The 23,063-nt window shown below is 42.8% G+C and overlaps 1 protein-coding gene across 3 annotated transcripts in view; it reads right to left on the bottom strand.

Annotated features, from left to right (window-relative positions):
- LOC144495912 (sperm-associated antigen 1-like) overlaps nucleotides 1-23,063 on the bottom strand; it is a 122,294-nt gene that overhangs the window by 80,190 nt on the left and 19,041 nt on the right. For all 3 annotated transcript variants that reach the window (XM_078216716.1, XM_078216717.1, XM_078216718.1), the window contains 4 exons: nucleotides 22,891-22,996; nucleotides 16,040-16,170; nucleotides 10,365-10,471; nucleotides 8,477-8,618 (listed from right to left, as the gene is read on the bottom strand). In XM_078216716.1, coding sequence (XP_078072842.1) covers nucleotides 8,477-8,618; nucleotides 10,365-10,471; nucleotides 16,040-16,170; nucleotides 22,891-22,996 — 486 coding nt within the window. The remainder of the gene's footprint in view (nucleotides 1-8,476; nucleotides 8,619-10,364; nucleotides 10,472-16,039; nucleotides 16,171-22,890; nucleotides 22,997-23,063) is intronic.

Here is a 23,063-nt window from a genome sequence, read left to right as displayed (position 1 = left end):
TGGGAGGAAACTGGAGCACCCGGAGGAAACCCACGCAGACACGAGGAGAATGTGCAAACTCCACACAGACAGTGACCCAAGCCGGGAATCGAATCCAGATCCCTGGAGCTGTGAAGCAGCAGTGCCAACCACTGTGCTACCGTGCCGCCCAAAGCCTGACCAGGTTGCAAAACGGAACAGGGGAATATTGTGGTGAGGAGAGAAGGTAACAAATGCCTGCTTATGCCATCTGCAGCTTCTAAGTCTGAAGTGAATGTGGGATGAGGGGAAGGTGGGATGAGAGCAGAGGACACTCAGGTACAAGTATACCTTGGTACATGATTTCTCCCATATACAGCCATTCTTCCCTGTGTCAGTTATGCCTTAGTTGGTAGTATTCTCACGTCTGTGTCACAAGGTTGTGGGTCCAGGACTTGAGCACAAAAAAAAATCAAGGTTGACACTGCAATGCAGTACAAAGGGAGTGTTGCACTGTCAGAGGTGTCAGCTTTTGGATGAGACATTAAACCAAGACCCCATCAGATGGATGTAAAAGATCCTGTAGCTCTATTTTGAAGAAGCAAGGAGTTATCCCTAGTGCCTTGGCCAATATTTATCTTTCAATCAGCAATACAAAAACATATTATCTGATTATTCTCACATTATTATATGTGGGTGCTTGCACAGTGCAAATTGATTGCCACATTTCCTGAATTACAACAGTGACAACACCCCAAAGTCCTTCATTGGCTGTGAGACATGAGGTGGTCACACTATATATGCATTTTTTCCCCCACATTAGATTCAGCTAACGGAGGACTTACAGCAGCTGTTCCAGTCAGAATGCAGACAAGTTCAAGTAGCATCAGCAAGTCATGATTTTGGGCTCTGTCCTGTTGCGTGCAGCCAATCAATAGCACGGTTAGCTCTGGCTGCACACAGAAATCACGAGTAGGCAGCACTTACATCAAATGGGTCGGGGTGATCACACATTATGACCCCTGTCTCTATTTTTGATAGTGAACCTCTTTAGCCATCAGTACCTGTGACAATGCTGCATTCCCTCAGTACTGTTTTGAAATGCCATTCCCAGATTATGTGCTCAAATACTGGAGCTGGGTTTGAACAATCAACCTCTGAGTCAGAATTGAGTGGTACCACTGAGCCAAGGTGACACCATAGATAAATATTGTATACTGTGTACACATATAAGCATGATTAATGCTTTGGTGGAGAGTGAAGTATCAGCATCATGAAATTAAGGTTAATCTGTACTTGAAGTGCACACTATATACATTTTAAAATATTTTGTTACTGAAGTTTGTTGCAGTTCTGCCCAAAGGGTGGCAAAGTGGTTAGCAATGCTGCCTCACAGCGTGCCGGCGAGAAGGAGTGCGCGCAAGTGAAAGAGATCGTGCGTGACAGAGTGAGAGTGACTGCGTGTGAGTGAGTGCACAGTGCAAGTGACTGAGTGATGTTCAGGTGAGTGTGAGAGACTGAATGAGTACGTGGGGGTGAATACAAGAGATCGAGTGAGTAAGGGAGCAATGTGAAAGATGAAGTGATTAAGCAAGTGGGAGTGAGTACAAGAGACTGAATGAGTGTATGGAGGTGCGAGTCTGCATTATGCTCAGTCCCAGGTTTCTCACTCTCTCACCATCATAAACCAACTCATCCGCATGCACACACACACATTCACATTCAATTTTATTACTTATTCTTTTTTTAAAATTTACTGCTCTTGCTTGTCTTACTTTTGCTCAGAAATTGTTCCTTTCCTTAAAGCTCCAACTTTTTTTTGAAATTTTCAAATAACTTCCAAAATTTTCTCAGCGGCTCCTCGAGTGAGGATGATATTCAAGTATGGCCCCCCCAAGTCCATATTAGTGATTAGTTAGAAGAAATGTTATGACTGCATTTTTTTAAAAAACAGGCCAAATTAGGTTATAGCTCTATGGTACCTGGAAGAGTGCTTATTGCAACATTGTTTTCAGTGCTAACAGTGCCACCATGTGAGAATGAATTAAATTGCAGCTGTGGGATTCCAAAAGAAGTTCCATTCCTCGGCCGGAATTCTCCCCAAAAAATTCTAAGTGTTGAATTTGCATGAAAACTGGAGTAATTCACGCTGGCTTTTTCAGTTGGAGGTCAAAGAAGATTCTCCCACACTCTATGCACTGCCGAGGTCACTATCATGTATATCATTAAAAACCAGTGGCTGGGGCCTATCCCCGCTGGAGAGGCCGGCAGCACAGCACTGAGCGAGCCACTGCGCATGCACTGATCTGTCGATGCCGAGATCGGAGAATGCACTGCCAGCCTCCCGATCACTGGCCAGCCCCGCGATCACCGCGTCGCCGGCCCTCCGACCCCCAAGGCCCAATTGCTAGCTCCCTGACCATTCCTGGGCCAGCCCCGACCCCCCTGTCCCGGCCCATCCCAACTTCCAGCACCGCCCGGCCCCCCCCCACTTCCCCATCCCCCCGCAGCCCACCCCGATCGCTGGCCTTCCTCCTTCCCCCACTGATCTTGTCTGCAGAGTGGCAGGGGGACCCCCTATCCCCACCGATTGGCCCATCAGGCCCACCCCCCCAATCAGGCCCCCCGGCCCCGCTCCCCTGGCACTGCCCTATGCCTGGCTAGCTAATTACATTTAAATTATAATTAGATGACCATTTAAATGGTGTTGATGCCTCCCTGACGATTTCCGGCACAGAGTTGACACTGCCAGAAATCTGGTGCTAGGAGACACTATCGGGGTGCAAATCCCACGAATCGGCCAATGCAAGAATCTCCTGGCCTGCTGCTGATATGTCTCCCTTCTTCCTCAATTGTGGTTTTCCACCCACTGTGGTTGACAGAACTCTCAACCGCGTCCAACCCATTCACTGGACCACTAGCTCACTCCCTGCTTCCCAGAACCAGTCTCCACATTCAAAGGATCATCCTCCGCCATTTCCACCAACTCCAACATGATGCCACCACATAACACATCTTCCCTTCACCCTCCGCCCCCATCAGCATTCTGCAGTGATAACTCTCTCTGGGATACCCTGGTCTACTCTTCCACCACACGGATCGCGGATGTAGCTGGAAAAGGACTGGACAAGAGGAGAGAGAGTGGATTCAAGATAGATGGAAATTAGTTCAGTGGGGCAGGAACAGGCTGACATGATGGGCCTCCCCCGGGGCAGTCCTGTTTGTGGATTTTGGGAAGGAGGTAGAAACGGGCTGTCAGGGGTTGGGAGATTATGAGATTGGAGGCTGTGGAAGATCTCCAAAGGAGATGAGGTCATTGATAGTCCTGGAAACAGCGGTTTGATGTTTGGTGGTCCAAGGGGAGGTAGAGGAAGCATCCGAGAGTTGGCACTCAGCCTCTGCGAGGTAGAGGTCCATATGCCAGACAGTAACAGCACCACCCTTGTTGGCGGGTTTGATGACAAGGTCAGGGTTGGTCCTAAGAGAGCAAAGTACAGCAAGTTTAGAAGGAGACAAGCTACAGTGGTTGAGAGGAGCAGAGAAATTGAGACTGCCGATGTCAGTGAGTCGGTGTTGCTGGAGAGGGCTATCGAGGGTGTGCATACGGTGGCGCATGGCACTGAGCATGGATCTCAGGATGTGGCGAGAACAGCAGTCCAAGGAGCGTTGTATATCCTGGAGTTACCTGTAATCCTGGTTGAATTCAAGAGACGAGGGGGCGATTCTCCCGGCCTGTTGCGCTAATCTTTTAGCGCAGCAGGCCGGAAGATTCTCGCGTCAGCCGATTCGTGGGATTCGCGAATGCGGTCCCGCCCCAATAGTGTCTCCCAGCACCAGATTTCCGGCAGTATCAGCTCAGCACCGAAAATCGGCAGGGAGGCACCAAGACCATTTAAATGGTCACCGTCCCAGGTCCTAAACACTCCTTTCAGGTGAAGCACCTCCTTCAATCTGGTCTCTTGCATTTGGTACTCCCAAGGAGGTCTACTCTACATTGGAAGACCAAACGTAGACTGGGTGACCACTTTGCAGAACACCTTCCTGTTGCTTGCCACTTCAACACACCACTCTACTCTCCTGTCCACATATCTGTCCTTGGCCTTTTGCAACGTTCTAGCAAACCCCAACGTAAACTGGAGGAACAGCACCTCATCTTCCGATTGGGCACTTTACAGCCTTCTGGACTGAACATTGAGTCCAACAACTTCAGAGCATTAACTCTCTCCTCCACCTTTACCCCATTTCCATTTATGTTATTTCATTTTGTTTAATCTCATTCATCCATTTTACCATCCGTCTTTCTAACTTCCACTTCTCCATTCCAGTTCTCCTTCTCCTCCTCCTCCTCTCCACCCCCACCACCACTCCCACCCCCACCACTCCCACCCCCTCCCTTCCCAAACCCGGCCCCTTCCAGTGCAACTCCTGTAATCCCCAGACAGTCCTTTAACCATCTGTACCTCTGTTCTGCCATTCATACATTCTAATCACTTAATGGACACTTTTAGCACCTTCTCAGCTTTCTGTATCCTCATTTACATTCCCTTTGTTCCATTTCCATCCCCCCCCCCCCCCCCCCCCGCCACCTTCATAGTATAAATCTCTGCGGATTCTCTGATGAAGGGTCATCTAGACTCGAAACGTTGGCTCTATTCTCTCCCCACAGATGCTATCAGACCTGCTGAGATTTTCCAGCATTTTGTTTCTGCTGTAAATTGCAGCTGATTCTGCATAATTCATTGATTTCAATGAATTGATGTGATATAAAGACAATCATATTATATATCGAAATTCCTCCCTCATAATGCAGAATATGGCAAATCAGAGAATACCATTTCCATCTTGCCTTTTGAGCCTTTGTTAATAACAATAAGGATCCCATATGCTTTCTTCACTGTGTTCTTAGTTTGGCCTGCTACCTTCATCAGTTTGTGTACATACACCTCCAGATCCCTCTGTTCCTGCACCTTCTCTAAAAGTATCATTTTGCCTCTCCTTATTCCTCTTCCAAAATGCGTCACTTCACACTTTACTGAATTAAATTTCATCTGCTATGTCTGCATATTTCACAGCCTATGTCCTCATATTAATTATTGTTTACTCTACGTCCAAGTTGTTTTACCTTCAAATTTTGAAACTCTGTTTATATAGCTAAATCTGTCATTAATGTACATCAAAAGAGCAAAAAGAACTGGGGAACACTACTGCATACTTTTCTCCAGTCTGAAAAACAACCATTCACAACTATTCTATGTCTGTGAACCTTAGCTAATTCTGTGCCAATGTTGCTAGTTTTCCTTTAACTCCAAGGGTTTTAATTTTGCTAACAAGTCTAGAGACAGAAATTCTCATCACCTTTAAAAACAAAACTTGGTAATGCACTTGAAGTGTGATAAACTACAGGGCTACAAGAACTGGTAAATGGGATTGCACTGATATCGACCAAATTACTTTTGAAATTCCAGATACACAACTTTAAATGCAACACTCTCATCTACCCTCTCCTTTAGTGCATCAACACGTTTAATCAAATTCGTCAACATACCTTGACATTAACAAACCTGTGCTGGCTTGCATACTTTCCCAAATAATTTTTGTCCTGGAATATTGTCCCTGAAAGTTTTCCCACCACTGATGCTGGAGTAACTGCCAGGTTTATTCCTCTTCCCTTTACTAAACAGAGGTGTAACATTGGCAATTCTTCAGTTTTCTGGTACCACCCCATGTCAGAGGATTGGAAGTTTGTGGCAAGCGTCTCCACGATTAGTTTCCTCAATAGCACAGGAAGCATCTCATTAGGAGGAGTGACTTTTCTACTTTGAGGATTGGCAATCTTTTAAGGATTGACCTTCTCTTTATTTATGTTTATCTGATCTAACATAAGAACATAAGAAATAGGAGCAGGAGTAGGCCACCTAGCCCCTCGAGCCTGCCCCGCCATTCAATAAGATCATGGCTGATCTGAAGTGGATCAGTTCCACTTACCCGCCTGATCCCTATAACCCCTAATTCCCTTACCGATCAGGAATCCATCTATCCATGATTTAAACATATTCAACGAGGTAGCCTCCACCACTTCAGTGGGCAGAGAATTCCAGAGATTCACCACCCTCTGAGAGAAGAAGTTCCTCCTCAACTCTGTCCTAACATCACTACTGTCTCCTTGTTTACTGCTACATTGACAACATCCTCTACGCTAAAGAAGACAGATGCAAATGATTCATTTAGTATTTCAGCAATATCCTCTGTATCCACAAAATGATGTCCTTTTTGGTCCTTGATTGGCCCTTTTACTCCTTATATATTTATAAAAGACTTCTGGGTTCCCTTTTTTGTTAGCTTCCAGTCTATCCCCATACTCTCTTTGCCCCCTTATTCCCTTTTTTTTAGATCTCCTCAGTACTTTCTATATTCAGCTTGATACTCTATTGTATCGCATTTGTCATAAAGATTATTGTTTTCTGTCTCATTTTAACCTATTTTTAAGCATCTAGGGAGATCCAGCCTTGGATGCCCTTCCTTCCTCCCTCATGGGAATGCATATAGTCTGTACTCAAACCATTTCCTCTTTGTAGATATCCCATTGTTGAATGATTACTTCCGAAACAGAAAATCTATAGCCCAGGACAATAAGCATGTTGTGTCTGTGCCAGAAGAAAAAAGAGCTCCTGGTATTCAGACCAATCACACTTACCAGCTCTTGGTCCGTAACCTTGTAGTTTACCACACTTCAAGTACATAACCAGTTTTTTTTTAAAATGTGATAAGGCTTCTGCCTCTATCACCTTTTTAGGTAGTGAGTTCCAGTTCCCACCATCCTCTGGGTGAAAACATTTTCAATTGCTTTCTACCAATTATTTGAAATCAATGCCTCCTGTTTATTGGCCTCTCTGCTAAGGAAATGGCTTCTTCTATTCATTCTATCTAGGCCCCTCAATTTTATACACCTCAATTAAATCTCCCTTTGGCCTCCTCTGTTTTCTTTGGAACAATCTCAACCAATTCAGTTTTTCCTTGTCAAAATTCTCTATTCCAAGCAACATCTCATAAATGTCCTCTTCACCATGGCTGAGATGGTCACATCTTTCCTGTAATGCAGTGGGATGGTGTGCGGGCACAGTGCTGCTTGCAGCTTACCCACCACCACTTGCATTTTATCAGCAGTAGAGCAGGTGTCAGGTAGCCCGCCCACCTTTGGGCCCTTAAACGGTCAATTAATGGTTGCACCACAACAGAGTTTGAACTGATGTTCTGCTGAGAAATTAACTATTCCAATGGGAATGCGTTTAAAATAATTTGGCAGGGTAGTGGAAACTAGAATGGAGAGGAGAAACAAAGTTAACAGAGAATTAGGAGAGAGGAGTAGCACTTGAGTAAAGAATAGTTAATAATAAGATGGATCAGATAGGGGCACATGCAAAGAAGTCTAAGATAGGTTTGGAATGCAAATACCATGCAGCATGGTAAATAAGACTGGTACGTTACTGACACAAGTCATTAGACGGGATTATAATAAAGCAAAAAATGAGACTTGGTTCAAAGAAGGGCCCAACCTAGAGCACCACACAGTGGAAAGAGTCGATCTGCTTGAATCTTCCCCACAACAAGCCCCCTCGAGTCTCCTGATCGCATCCCCAGCAACCTCATTGGGGCGTGCCTCAGTGGCCCCAGCCAGCAAAGCCATCCCACTTACTTTCCAGTTCGACTTCCTCCATGGCTCCTCCCGCATTCCCAGCAGTGGCCACTGCTGCTATTGATGTTGTTGGGACTGGCGCTGCCAGCTCTCTGATAGGCCTTTGAAGTGTGACGTGTTCTGACATGGGAGTGGGAACCACGACCTCAGGCAACTAACTACCCGATGACAGTAAAACCCAGTCATGGCTGCCTGAGCTGGCACAGGCAGTCTCTCACCCTACTTTTCGGCTCTGGATGGGGCCACCACCTCTGCATAAAATTCAGCCCCAGAGCTCCAGCTCTGAATTCTGGGTTGAGATCCACGGGATCATTTGCATTTAGTGGTTATGGGTAGCTCTCCAATTACAACCCCCCCCCCCCTCGTTGTATGGGTTTTGGGAGTCCAGAAAATCTTCCAGCTGTATAGGATTAGCAAAGCTGGTATAATGATGCTTATGGCCATGGAAAGAATGCTTGCAATGTGGCCTATCAGACGGTTAGTCAGTCTGAAAAATCTTCCAATACTTCATACCGTTCTCTAAGGGAAGAATGTGAATACAAGGAAGCATCAAGAAGAGCATCCCAACTATTTGGTCAATTTTTCAATAGTTCAAATTTTTGCTTGGTGATAAATGTTGAGCACTCTTGATGAGTTGCTTCTCTTTCCAGTCAATAATAAAAAACATCTGATGTTAGGAATTTTGGATCCAATATAGTATTTCTAAGCCTTTCTAATTAGACAAGTACAAGGCTATTTTTGGTTGCTGGTTGGTGTACAATATGACAACAAAATGGTAAACAAAAATCAGATTTGTCTTTACAAGAATCTGATGGTCATTCCCACCTTTATTCTCATTTGTAAATTTTCCTTCCTTCTCATCATCAGAGTCCTCCACCTCTTTGATGAGCATCCTTTTCCCTTTATTCTTCATTTTTCCAAGAGGCTGAGAGTCTTTCAGCTTCTGTTCAACTTCCTGGAGCAACTTCTGAAAATGAACATTTGGTCGAATAGTTAATCATACTGAATCAATATGTTTTGATTTTATTCAATAAAAAAGGTAGGTAAAAAGTGCGGCAAATTCTTTTTGTTTTATTGAAACTAGTTAAAAGTTTAAATTAGGAAAATCATTACACTGCTCACAAGTCAAATGGTTTATATGCATCACCATGACTTGAGGAAAAAGGTTGATTCAGGTTTTGCAAATCAGTAACATAATGAGTTGCATTTAGCTGATCACTACGGGGTTGCTGTGTAATCGCCAGAAAATGTGGCAGAAAATTTCACCTGTTGGAGCCAGGAACCCCACAGCAGCTAGGGCTGCCTAATTAGCACTTAATCTTGTCTGGGCTCTCGGAAATGACCGTGGCAGGGTTGTCACCAGTCACTTGACAAGCTCATCGCTGCGACCATTAAATTCTGTCCAAGGTAAGTACTTACATCAGCAAAACTAACAAAGAAACACTTGCATTTATATAGCATCCTTCATGACTATCGGATGCCCCAAAGCACTTCACAGCCAATTAAATACTTTTGAAATATAGCAACTGTTGTAATGTACAGAATGCAGCAGCCAAATTTGCACACAGTAAACCCCTACAAACAGAAATGTGAAAATGACCAGATAATCTGATTTCATAATGTAGATTGAATACAAGTATTGCATTGGCCAGGACACCAGGAATAACTCCTGTCTTCTTCAAAAGGTGCTGTAGGATCTTTTACCCCCAACTGAGATGGAAAATGAGGTCTCGATTTAACATTTCATCCAAAAGACACCTGATAGTGTAGTTAAGTATGTAGTGTAGTGTAGTGTAGAAAGGGTTGAGAGCTTCAAGTTTTTAGGTGTCCACATCACCAACAACCTGTCCTGGTCCCCCATGACGACACTATTGTTAAGAAAGCCCACCAATGCCTCTACTTTCTCAGAAGACTAAGGAAATTTGGCATGTCAGCTACGACTCTCACCAACTTTTAAAGATGCACCATAGAAAGCATTTTTTCTGGCTTTTTAACAGCTTGGTATGGGTCCTGCTCTGTCCAAGACTGCACAAAACTACAAAAGGTCGTGAATGTAACCCAATCCATCATGCAAACCACTGATTCTGTCTACACTTCCCGCTACCTCGGCAAAGCAGCCAGCATAATTAAGGACCCCACGCACCCCGGACATTCTCTCTTCCACCCTTTTCCGTCGGGAAAAAGATGCAAAAGTCTGAGGTCACATACCAACTGACTCAAGAACTTCTTCCCTGCTGCCATCAGACTTTTGAATGGACCTACCTCACATTAAGTTGATCTTCCTCCACATCCTAGCTATGACTGTAACACTACATTCTGCACTCTCTCCTTTCCTTCTCTATGTACGGTATGCTTTGTCTGTATAGCGCGCAAGAAACAATACTTTTCACTGTATACTAATACATGTGACAACAATAAATCAAATCAGATCAAATCAAAATCCTCATTAGTGCACTTCAGTATCTGCCCAGATTGCTGATTCTGAAGTGAGACTTGCCACAACCATCTAACTCGGAATTGAGTGTGCTACAAACTGAGCCATGGCTAACATGTTCCTCCCTGACTCTATATCCTACCCAATTTATGCCTACACTAGCAGTTGCATTATTTACAACTTCTTCAAGTATGCCAGTAATACATCTCAAATTTATTATCAAGTCTGGTAATGTTATATTCCTTACATTTTGCACTATGGCCTTTCTCAAGTTCTTACCTTTGCTATGGGATTGTCTGGTTCAGCTTGCAGTACTTTCTTCAAGTCATCTGTTGCTGCTTGATAGTTAGCTAAATGTTTATGAACAGTGGCACGACGTAAATGTGCTGTAAAACAATGTATAGATAGTGCAATCAGCACAACATCAAGAAAATTGTTAAAAAGCCACAGTGCAACCCTTCAGACTAATTTATCATGCTTACCATTCATGTTTATTTCATATTATCTCTAAGCATGCTATTTAGGACTTACCTAAACTTCCAAAAACAACTTACTTGATAAAGGTTTCACATTAATTTTAAAGAACTGGTGAAGCACCAGCGACATTTTCTTCATACAATTGAAGATTACTGCAATCCCTAAGTAAAATACATTTATTTTCTTGATATTTTCCTATTAATGCTCTGTATCCACAGAAGGCAACCACAAATTATTTTTGTCACATTCAACCTTGCAACTTACAGGAATTGCACTTATATTTGTAGATATCCATACCCCAGCTGTGGAGAGTTCACTTGATCCTTTGGATCTAACTGTGAGCACTCAGCATCATGAAGTCTATATGGTGTTTGTCAAGGTATGTGTGGCAGGTTGCAAGCCATATTAAGAATTTAAGGAAGTCCTCATCTCAGTCACCCCAGCTAGTTAAGATGCTATGCCCAAGTTCAGCAACTAGTCAGCCCTGATGGTGTCATCAGATACCAGCCTCTCTGTTGTTGATTAGTTCAAGCAGTTTTTTCATTACTGCATTCATTTACTACATTTGGTCAGAACAAAATTTCATGTTGGGCAGCACAGGCCTATACTAGCCAAGTATCACTCTTAAATCCACAAACCCAAAAGATACAACTGTTGTCCAAACCCAATGCCTCTCTTCCACAGGCAATTGGCAATACTGTTAACTTGTTTTGCTACTGATTTGCATCATCTGTGCTTTAGAGACAGGCTGAAGTATACCAAATTTAACTTACAAAAATGCTTCTCGTTCATCCAAACAGCACATTGCTTGCAATTCTGAAAGCAAATATTCTAAAATTTGAGATTTTTTATCAGTTATTGCCTTATACTTAAACATGTAGCAGTCTGGATAAAAACGAGTGGGACAGGAAGCATGAGAAAGTTAATAGTGCACCAACACATAAGGTCCATGCAAACAGTGGTGAAATAAAAATTTAAGGTTCTTTATTCTTTATCTGAATTCATGAAGCACTTGCAAAAAGATGGGCAAACTAGCTATATGAATAAAGATAAATGGATTTGATATAATCAATATTTCCAAGACATACTTGCAAGGTGACCAATGTTGGAAAATAAATATCCTAGGGATAAAGAAGGCATTTTTTAAGTTGGTGGGGTATAACCGACGGAGCGTTGGAAGGATTACTACCAGGGCCTCAGCTACTTCCAATCTATATTAATGATCTAGACAAAGATACCAAGGTCAACGTATCCATGTTTACCATTATTACAAAGCTAAGCAGGAATGTAAATTTTGAGGAGGACATAAGGAGGTCACAAAGAGAGATAGATAAAATGAGCAATAAGGTAGCAAATAAAGTATAATGTGGGGAAATGTGAAAAGGTATTCACTTTGGCAGCAAAAATAGAAAAGTAGTTTTTTTTAAAGTTGTGGAATTCAAATAAAATTTTGGTCTTGGGTGTTGAGCATTTATTGCCCATCTTAATTAGCCATGAAAACGTGGTGGTAGGTCACCTTCTTGAACCACTACAGTCCATGTGATGCAGTTATATCCAGAGCGCTAGTCGAGAGGAAGTGCCATGGTTCAGGTCCAGTGACAGTAAAGGAATGCCTATATAGTTTCAAGTTATGATAGTATGTGCCCAGGAGGTGAGCTTGCAGGTGGTGCAGTTACAGTGTTTTAAATCCAGCAGTAAAAAAAATTGGATTTGTTCAAAAATTTGTTCAAAGATTTTTCTAATGTGCAGTGCATCAATTTTAATTGAAAAAGAAATAAATTTGCGCATGGGGTTTGACTAGTTATCAGCTTTGCTGCTTGCTGTGCCAGTCTATTCCCGGGCTCCAAGCGAACATTGATCCCAACCAACCCAGTTTGATCCAAACTGCCCGAACTGAAATCCAGCATGGCCTTGGTCCTGAGGTTGCTGGTTTTGAGGTACTGTGCTTGTACTGTTTCCTTGTTAATGTTAAATGATAAATCTTGATGTTCAGGGACTTGGGTATTCTCATATAAGGAACATAAGTTATTATTATTCAGGAACTGTAAGTAATTTGAAATGCAAATTGCATGTTAGCCTTTATTGTAAGGGGAGAGTACAAGAACAAGGAACTCTTTTTCCAATTGTGCAGAGCTTGGTGAGGCCACATCTAGAATATTGTGTGCAGTTTTAGTTTCCATATCAAAGAAAAGATATATTTGCCTTGAAGGCAATCCAGCTGAAGTTCACCAGATTGGTTACCTGGATAAGAGGATTGTCCTATGATGAAAGGATAAGTAAATTGTACCTATACATTCTGCATCTAGAAGATTTGAGATGATTTAACCAGACAAGATTTTGCAAGGGTCTGATAAGGTAGACAATGAAAGGTTTTTTTACCTGCCTGGAGAATCCAGAACACGGAGGCACAGATTTGCACCTGCTGCCCTTGTTCTTCAAGGTAATATGCTGCCACAATTTACCAGCAGTGAAGAGAATTAATATTTGAGACGGTGGGTGGGTTACCATTCAAGCAGACTGCTTTGTCTTGCACGATGAGTTTCTTTATTGTTTTTGCAGCAGCACTCATCCAGACAAGTGGAGAGTATTCCATCACAATCCACTCTCCTGCTTTGTGTTACAATTATGAGATTGTTATGTTTTGGAACTGTGTCTTCGGTTTAAGGTAAAATGAAGGTGGTCATGTCATCTGTTCTGAAGAGTCTGCCTGAAGAGAAGGATTTCTAAAATATCACTGAATATCACAAATAGGGTGATATTTCCTAGGGTCCGGGAGAAAGAGAGAGAGCAGCTAGAGGTGGCACATCTCTATGGTTTACTGAGCCAGAAAACAAGTGGAATTTCATGCCCAGATTGAAAAGACCAAATTCATGCAGAGCAGGAAGATTCGCCTAGCTTGTGCCAGAAAAAGGATCTCTAATAATACTCTCATGGTGTGGGACAGTTCTGGGGTTAGAAGTTACCAAGCTAAGAAAGGAAAAGAACAGAAGCAAGTCCTTGAGAGATCAGAAACATTTGAACTGATTTGGGGAGAATTGAATGTCTACTTAAAGGACAGTGTAACGTATACCTGTCAATCTTGTTTTTTCAGCTGTGCTAAAGATAAAAAGGGAAATTCTGTTCTGTGGTATAGATTGTCTACAAGGATAGTGTTAAGCCAGAGATTTTAGTCTGTTTATTACAGTAAACTTTTTAAAATGTGAAACCTTGTCCTGTTATTCTTTCAGCTTTTAACTGGAAATTCAAATTTCTTTTTTAAAAATTTATTGGTCTCCACAGGGATTGTGACAATTGTACATACTGGACAGATTATTGCAAGTCAAGAGATGAGTTACTTGCCAAAGAATTCCCATTTCTTAGCTGCCTTTAAAGGCACAGCATTTATATGGCTGATCTGGGTAAGTTTCTGGACAATGGTGACTTCCAGGATGTTGATGATGGGGCATTCATATCACTGAATGTCAAGGAGAGACGGTTAGATATCTTGTTGAATATGATCATTGCCTGGTACTTGTGTGGCAACGTTGCTTGCTATCAACCCAAGCATGAATGTTGTCTCGGTCAGAGTGTGGGTGAAGGCTGCTTCAGTATCTGCAAATGATACTAAACACTGTGCAATCATCAGCAAACATTCTCACTTCTGATCTCGTATTGGGAGAAGGTAATTAATAAAGCAGCTGAAAACAATTGGGCCAAGGATACTACCCTGAGGAATACCTGCAATGATGTCCTATGATTGAAATAATTGATCTGCAACAACCATAACCATCCTCCTTTGTTCTAGGTACAACTCCAATCAATAGAGAGCTTTGCTTTTGATTCCTATTGACTCCAGTTTTGCAAGGGTTCTTTGATGCCACACCCAGTTCAAATGCTCCCTTGATGTCAAAGGACATCATTCTCACCTCACCTATGCAATTCAGCCATTTTGTCCATGTTTGATCAAGAACTGTAATGAGGTCTGGAGCTGAGTAGCCCTGGCAGAACCCATTCTGAGTAACAGTAAACAGGTTGTTGCTAAGTAAGGAGTACTTGATAGCAGCACCAATGACACCTTCCATCACTTTCCTGATATTTGAGAGTAGACAGATGGGGTGGCAGTTGGTTGGATTGGATTTGTCCTGTTGGACTGGACATAGCTGGGCAATTTTTCACAATGTCGAGTGGATGTCAATATCGTAAATGTACCGGAACAACCTGGACTAAGTATGATGCTAGTGCTGAAGCAAGGGTCTTCAATAGCACCGCCGACATGTTATAATAGCCTTTGCTGTATCCAGTATCTTCAGCCGTTCATTGATATCAGGTAGGGCAAATCGAATTGTTTGAAGACTGGCATTTATGATGGTGGGGATCTTTAGAAAGAGGCTGGGATGGGTCATCCACCCAATGTCTCTGGCTGAAGATTGTTGCAGCCTTGTGTTTTGAACTGACGTACTGGTGTTCCCCATCATGGAGGGTGACAATCTTTTTGGAGCTTCCTCCTCCGGATTGTTGTTTTAATTATCCACCACCATTCACAAATTGATGTGGCACGACTGCAGAACTTTAACTGGCCTGTTGGTGTTGGCTTGCTTAGCTCTATCTTTAACATGCTGCTTCTGCAGGACTTTATGGGATCGAATGGGCAGGGTTGCCTTTCTTGTTTCTGGTGCTAGGTTGGTGCGGGTGGCCTGTTCAGTTTTATTCTTATTCAACCTTTTCTGTAATGGTTTCATACAACTGCGTGGTGTGCCGGGGCATTTCAGACACCAGTTAAGAGTAAACCATATTGCTTTGGGTCCAGAGTGACATGTAGACTACACTGGGTGAGGAGGACAGATTTACTCACCTAAAGGACATTGGTGAAACAGATGGGTGTTTATGACAATTTACTAGTTTTACGATCATTATTAATGAGACTAACATTTTATTTCAGAATTATTGGAATGCAAAAATGATCCCTGGCTTCTTTTCTCCATCATCATAACCTGTGTCTTAGACCCTTATTCCTTGCTCCCTTCACCCTCACCTCCAACACCTATGCATTCACCAAGATTGAGACTATCCGTTCTGCAATACACTCCCATAAAAGTCAACTCTTCACTATCTCTCTCTCCTCCTATACCAAGCTTTTAGTCAATTTCTTAATAAATCCTTACAATGAAGCTAAAGGCAGAGGACAGAATGAAAAAGCTAGGAAAGCAAGAATAAAATGGAAAAGCAATGAAAAATATGTACAAGTTAGAAGAGGCCATTGAAGAGGTTAGCACAAGTTTACAGTATTGATGTTTCAAAATGTCACATAAGGGTATCCTTTAACTTTGGAAGTGATGAAAATCTATGCCAAAGGTTACTCATTGGTGCTCAGCAGAACTATAAAGATTACCCTTAACCACATCACTGCCAGTAAAGTGTAAATACTCCATATTACTCTGAACCTTTGGATGAATAAAACTGTCAGTACATCAGTGTTACATCATTATATAACCACTCACCTTTCAAATTGCCAGGATCCAATTCCAACACTTTTTCAACATCATGAAGAGCCTTCTGCCAGTTCTGAAGCTTAATTTCTGCTTGTGCTCTGTTGTTAAACGCAGTCACATTTGGTATCACTGATATGCTTCTGGGTTGAGGGAAGAGTCAGAGGAAGAAAAAGAAATAAAGTAACAGATGAGTACACACCTTCTAGAAGTAGAAGAGTACTCTTTTACTTTAGAATAATACAACAGAAATATTACTTGGGCCTTAATTTGTCAAAGCAGTGGTGAAGTAAATGGCATGCAAACACGACAGCAGCTTCAGGAAATAAGTGGAAATCCAAAGTTGCTGTCCAAGTGCAATGCTGCCATTAGCTCTGAGAAAATGGCATCTCGCTGCTGGGCTCACCAGTGAAATGCACCAATCGGGGCGAAGTTGCCATATTTGTGTGATAGATACAAACGAAACTCGGCACACAAAGTTAACCCTTGTCCATTTCAATCTCAGTGCCTTTATAAGGAAAGTTATATTTGACAATTTTTGTAGTTATTTTGAAGAAGTGACTGGACAGATTAAGGGAAAGCTGCAGATGCATTTTTAGAAAGGCATCCCACAGGAATACTGGACATGAAATTTGAAGATAATTTCATGAAAGGATTATGATTATGCTTGAATCTTGGAAAAATTATACACTGAATTGAAGAACTTAAAAAATAAGATCAAATTATATTTCTGACTTTCACCATTTTGCCTCCAATAATGTCCTTCATTAGGCAAAGTTGAATAACCTAAAGAAATCTTTCCCCTCCATGAGGGGGTACAAGTGGGAACTTTTGCAAAGTGTTTACCATAACCCCAATTGCAAGGTGCATTCCAAAACAATCTGGTTGCAGACATTTAGGAATTGTTGCCATTAAGCCCAAAGCCCACACAATACAATAGGTTTGAAACTGGCAAGAAGGTTGAATCATTTGAGGTGCAGTGGTTTTGTATAATCTAATGGTAAGAAGTCGATTATCCACTTGTCTGCAATCAGGCACCTTTGAAGATCAAGTCCTCTTCTTGCGCTTGTCCCTCAGTAAATGAAAAATCACCCCCTGCCTTCTGTGCAACATTCCGAGTGCATTTAATGATTTCATGTCTACTTCTACAAAAATACTATCATGAAAATGCCTCAACTTAAGAAAGGTCATCACTGTACAAAACTATTATGTGGATCTTCTAAAGTCTAGTAGTGGGCTGAATAACTCAACTTAGTACAGGCAACTTACTTATTTTCCTAGAATCATGGAATCCCTACAGTGCAGAAGGAAGCCATTTGGCCCATCGAGCCTGCACCGACAACAATTCCACCCAGGTTCTATCCCCTGCTAATCCACCTGAAACTAAGGGGTGATTTAGCATGGCCAGTCAACCTAACCCACACATCTTTGGAGTGCGGGAAAAACTAGAGCACCCGGAGGAAACCCACGCAGACATGAAGAGAATGTGCAAACTCCGCACAGTCACCCAAGGCTGGAATTGAACCTGGATGCCTGGCACTGCGAGACAGCAGTGCTAACCACTGTGCCAAGGAATATACCAAAGTTGTGTGAAACTGCACAGTGTAAAGATCAACAGAAGCCTTTTGAACAGATAATCTGAACTAAGCACAAGTATGTTACCATCTTTTAACTTTTTAAAGATTGAAGATGTTTACACCATTATATTGCAATAAGAGATTTCAAATCCTGTGGAGATCATTTTACTTAACTAATCTACTTTTTAGAAAATTGTGAAACCATTATCTTACATATGTGTTTAACTGAATTTAATACGTGAATGTTATGCACAATGTATGGCCTGGATTTTACTGTCAGCAGCAAAGTGAAGTTGCTCAACACTGACCTCAAAGAAAGCCACCCACAAAGAACTAGTACGTCAATCATTTATAAGTTGGCTGGCAATAACTATCCAGACACAACAAGGATCTAGACTCAGCTACTGACAATCTATATCAAGGAGTTAGATGAGGGGATTGAGTGTAATGTGTCCATGTTTTACTGCTGATACAAAGTTAGCTGGGAACGTATGTAGTAAGGAGGATGCAAGGAGGCTCCAAAAGAATTTCGGTGGATTAAGCAACTGGGCAGGGATACAGGAAGATGGAATTTAGTACAGATAAGTGTGAAGTTATCCACTCTGATAGGAGAAACAGAAAAGCAAAATATTTTTAATGGCGAGACTTGGAAACATTGGAATTGAGGGGGACCTGGGTGTCGTTGTACATCAATAATACTAGGCTGACAGACAGATACAGCAAGCAATTAGGAAAACAAATGATACGTTAGCCTTTCTCATAAAGGGTTTGGAGTAGAAGAGTAATAAAGTCTTACTGCAGTGAGATATGGTCTTGGTGAGAGCACATTCAGAGAACCGTGGATAGTTTTAGTCTCCGATCCAAGGAAGAGTACACAGTACTTGCTTTACAGGGAGTGCAACATAGGTTTGTTGGATTAATTCCTGGGGTGAGGAGGCTGTCCTATGGGCAGAGATTAAGTAGACTATCACTATAATCTCTGCGGTTTAAAAGTATGAGATGCGATCTCATTGAAACTTAAAATTCTTAAGGGGCCTGACAGGACAGATGTTGAGATCTGTGTCTCTAGCTAGAGGCTCTAGAACTAGGGGTCACACTCTCACATAAGGAATCCACAAATTAAGATTAAGAGAAATGTTTTCATTCATAGGATTGTGAATGTTTGGGGAGAACTCTCTACCCCAGTGAGCTGTGTATGGTCAGTCTTGTTTCTTTAAAAATAAGTATACTCGAGATCAATATATTTTTGGATGCTAAGGAAGTGGAGGTGCATGGATGAGTGTGAAAAGGTGGATTTGAGGCAAAATATCAGTAGGCTCAAAGAACTCATGACATACTCCTCCTATATTCAGGGTTTTTATTATTTCCTCTTTCCTGATGTTGTCTCTATTCTGACACAAGCTATTGGAGATTTTCCTGCAAAAGTTATGCCATCAAGTATCAGATGATGTTTTCCAACGGCCAAATTGAAAAGTTCTCAGATAGCAAATCTGGAAGTTACAAGTGGATCTAGTCATTTACTTTTTATAATTTTATATAAAGTGAATTAAAGGTCAGGACATGCACATGGTATTATCATTGAAGCTCATATCATAACAAACTTTATTAATTTAAAAATCTTGGAAGTTTTATCATGGAATGGCAAAATTTGACATTCCACATACATAAAATTATTTTTTCAGGGCTGGAAAGGTTAGTTAGCATTAATTGTGATTTAGTACACTGTTATAGACAAGGCTTCATCTTATTTGACAAGGCGTAATACTTTCAAGGGTTTTTACAGCAGAATTATAATGTGGCGACTGGAAGATTACATCAATTCAGTGATTTTCAACTAAAACATGACAGTGAAGTGATATTACAACGTCAAATCATCGAGAAACTTAAAAAGAAATAATGAAGTATTCGACAGATTCAAGACTGGCTTAAACAGATTTTTAATCTGCAAGGGAGCCACATGTTATGGGGGACATGCAGGAAAGTGGAGTTGAGGCCATGGTCAGATCAGCTATGATCTTAATGAATGGCACAGCAGTTTTGTGGCAGTCAAATGTCTACTGCTCCTGCAAATGTTGTAAACACAGTAAGAAGTCTGACAACACCAGGTTAAAGTCCAACAGGTTTATTTGGTAGCAAATGCCACTAGCTTTCGGAGCGCTGCCCCTTCGTCAGGTGGAGTGGGAGATGTGCTCACAAACAGGGCATACAGAGACACAAACTCAATTTACAGAACAATGATTGGAATGCTAATCAATGCTAATACAGCTAATCAAGTCTTAAAGGTACAGACAATGTGAGTGGAGAGAGCATTAAGCACAGGTTAAAGAGATGTGTATTGTCTCCAGACAGGACAGCTAGTGAGATTTTGCAAGTCCAGGCAAGTTGTGGGGGTGACAGATAGTGTGACATGAACACAAGATCCCGGTTGAGGCCGTCCTCATGTGTGCGGAACTTGGCTATCAGTTTCTGCTCAGCGACCCTGCGGTGTCGTGTGTCGTGAAGGCCGCCTTGGAGAACACTTACCCAAAGATTAGAGGCTGAATGCCCGTGACTGCTGAAGTGCTCCCCAACAGGAGGAGAACACTCTTGCCTGGTGATTGTCGAGCGGTGTTCATTCATCCGTTGTCATAGCGTCTGCATGGTTTCCCCAATGTACCATGCCTCCGGACATCCTTTCCTGCAGCTTATCAGGTAGACAACGTTGGCCGAGTTGCAAGTGTATGTACCGTGTACCTGGTGGATGGTATTCTCACGTGAGATGATGGCATCCATGTCGATGATCCGGCACATCTTGCAGAGGTTGCTGTGGCAGGGTTGTGTGGTGTCGTGGTTACTGTTCTCCTGAAGGCTGGGTAGTTTGCTGCGGACAATGGTCTGTTTGAGGTTGTGCGGCTGTTTGAAGGCAAGAAGTGGGGGTGTGGGGATGGCCTTGGCGAGATGTTCGTCTTCATCAATGACATGTTGAAGGCTCCGGAGGAGATGTCGTAGCTTCTCCGCTCTGGAGAAGTACTGACGACGAAGAGTACTCTGTCCACCGTGTTCCGAGTTTGTCTTCTGAGGAGGTCGGTGCGGTTTTTCGCTGTGGCGCGTCGGAACTGTCGATTGATGAGTCGAGCGCCATATCCTGTTCTTATGAGGGCATCTTTCAGCGTCTGGAGGTGTCTGTTGTGATCCTCCTCATCTGAGCAGATCCTGTGTATATGGAGGGCTTGTCCGTAGGGGATGGCTTCTTTAACGTGTTTAGGGTGGAAGCTGGAGAAGTGGAGCATCGTGAGGTTATCTGTGGGCTTGCAGTACAGTGAGGTGCTGAGGTGACCGTCCTTAATGGAGATGCGTGTGTCCAAGAATGCAACCAATTCCAGAGAGTAGTCCATGGTGAGTCTGATGGTGGGATGGAACTTGTTGATGTCATCATATAGTTGTTTCGGTGATTGTTCACCATGAGTCCAAAGGAAGAAAATGTCATCAATGTATCTAGTGTATAGCATCAGTTGGAGGTCCTGTGTGGTGAAGTCTTGTTCGAACCTGTGCATGAAGATGTTGGCATATTGAGGTGCGAATTTTGTCCTCATGGCTGTTCCGTGTGTCTGGATGAAGAACTGGTTGTTGAAGGTGAAGACATTGTGGTCCAGGATGAAGCGGATGAGTTGTAAAATTGCATTTGGAGACTGGCAGTTGTCGGCGTTGAGTACTGAGGCAGTTGCAGCAATGCCATCGTCGTGGGGGATGCTGGTGTAGAGTGCCGAGACATCCATTGTGACGAGGAGTGCTCCTGGTTCAACTGCTCCATGTGTGCTGAGTTTCTGTAGGAAGTCCGTAGTGTCGCGACAAAAGCTGGGGTTTCTTTGTACAATGAGTTTCAGGATGCCCTCGACATAACCGGAGAGGTTCTCGCACAGAGTCCCATTGCCCGATACGATGGGACGGCCGGATGTGTTTGCCTTGTGTATCTTCGGGAGGCAGTAGAGATCTCCAACGCGGGGAGTACGTGGGATGGGAGCACGGAGGGTGTTCTGAAGGTCCGGATCAAAGGTCTTGATCAGAGTGTTGAGTTGACGGGTGTGTTCTTTGGTCGGATCTGCGGGTAACTGTCTGTAGTGTTCCTCGTTGTTCAGTTGTCGGTACACTTCTTTGCAGTAATCCGTTCTGTTCAGTATGACGATGGCTCCTCCTTTGTCTGCTGGTTTGATGACAATGTTGCGGTTGGTCTTGAGAGCGCGGATAGTGTTGCATTGTGCTTGGGTGATGTTCGGGGCTGTCTTGTGAGTGTGGCTGATGAATTTGGTGTTGACGCACCTCCTGATGGCTTGGGCATACATGTCAAGTCGAGGGCAGCAGCCTTCCGGAGAAGTCCAATTCGACTCTTTCCTCTTCGGATGCACTGCGGATCTCTCTGTCGGCTGTTCCGGTTCATTGGCTGTCTCATTGTGTTCGCTGTTGGCCTTTTGGGGTTTGTGGAAGAACTCCCACAGCCTCATTCGTCTGATGAATTCCTCTGTGTCTGCTGCGAGACTGATGGGGTCTATTTTGGTGGTGGGGCAAAAATGGAGCCCTCGGCTGAGAACTTCGATTTCATCTGGTTGAAGTGTGTAGTCCGACAAGTTGACAATGGACTTCCCTGTAGTGGTACTGTTTTCTACTGTGGTATCAGGGGAGGCTTGGTTGCTGCTGGTGGTGATGCCGAGTTTCTCAAGTTTCCTGTTCTTGGTGTGCATGTAGATGGTGTAGTTCCTTTGTCTCGTCTGCTTGGCAGAGTTTCGCAGCTGGTCTGCGTCCTGAATGCAAGTTGAGAATGTGGATTCTATCTTGGTTTCCAGGCTGCGGTGTTTGCTGTAGAGCTGGTGTATGAGGTGGTTGAGGAGTGTGAGAGAGGTGCGACGGCACAGTCTCTCAGCGTAGTCTGTGTTATAGGTTGACCTGAGTGGGTTCGTGATCTGTAGTCCTTTCGGTATCTTGTCTGCTTTCTTGCATCTTTGTAGAAACTTGATGTCTGTGTTGATATGCGCGATATGCGATATGTGCAAATGTTGACAGCTCCACCATCAATATAGTACAAATGGAAAATCAGGTCTATAAGGCCAATCTATTGCCCAATGAACAGTTCAAAGTTGTTTAAGAGCTTCCTGTGTACAAGATTGATGTTATATTACTTAATGTAACAACAGCTACTGCGTTTCAATGTAATTTATTGTATGTGATTTGCTCTGAGACATTTCTGAAAGATATAATGATGAACCAGATAAATGAAAACCATTCTTTCAAATATGTCAAAAGTACACAAAGTACCTGGTGTAGTAAATCACAGCTTCCTTGTGGTCACCAGCTCGAAAAGCTTCATTTCCCTTGTCCTTTTCCCGATCAGCTAAAACCATCTTTTCTTGGTCAGTCATGCCTGAGAAACAAATATTACACCCTGGTATGACACTGAGGTGATGTTTCCCTCTGCGTGAATTTGGAAA

This window comes from Mustelus asterias, chromosome 7 (assembly GCF_964213995.1).
Source record: "Mustelus asterias chromosome 7, sMusAst1.hap1.1, whole genome shotgun sequence".
Classification (NCBI taxonomy): Eukaryota; Metazoa; Chordata; class Chondrichthyes; order Carcharhiniformes; family Triakidae; genus Mustelus; species Mustelus asterias.
This window is presented reverse-complemented; position numbering and strand designations above follow the sequence as displayed.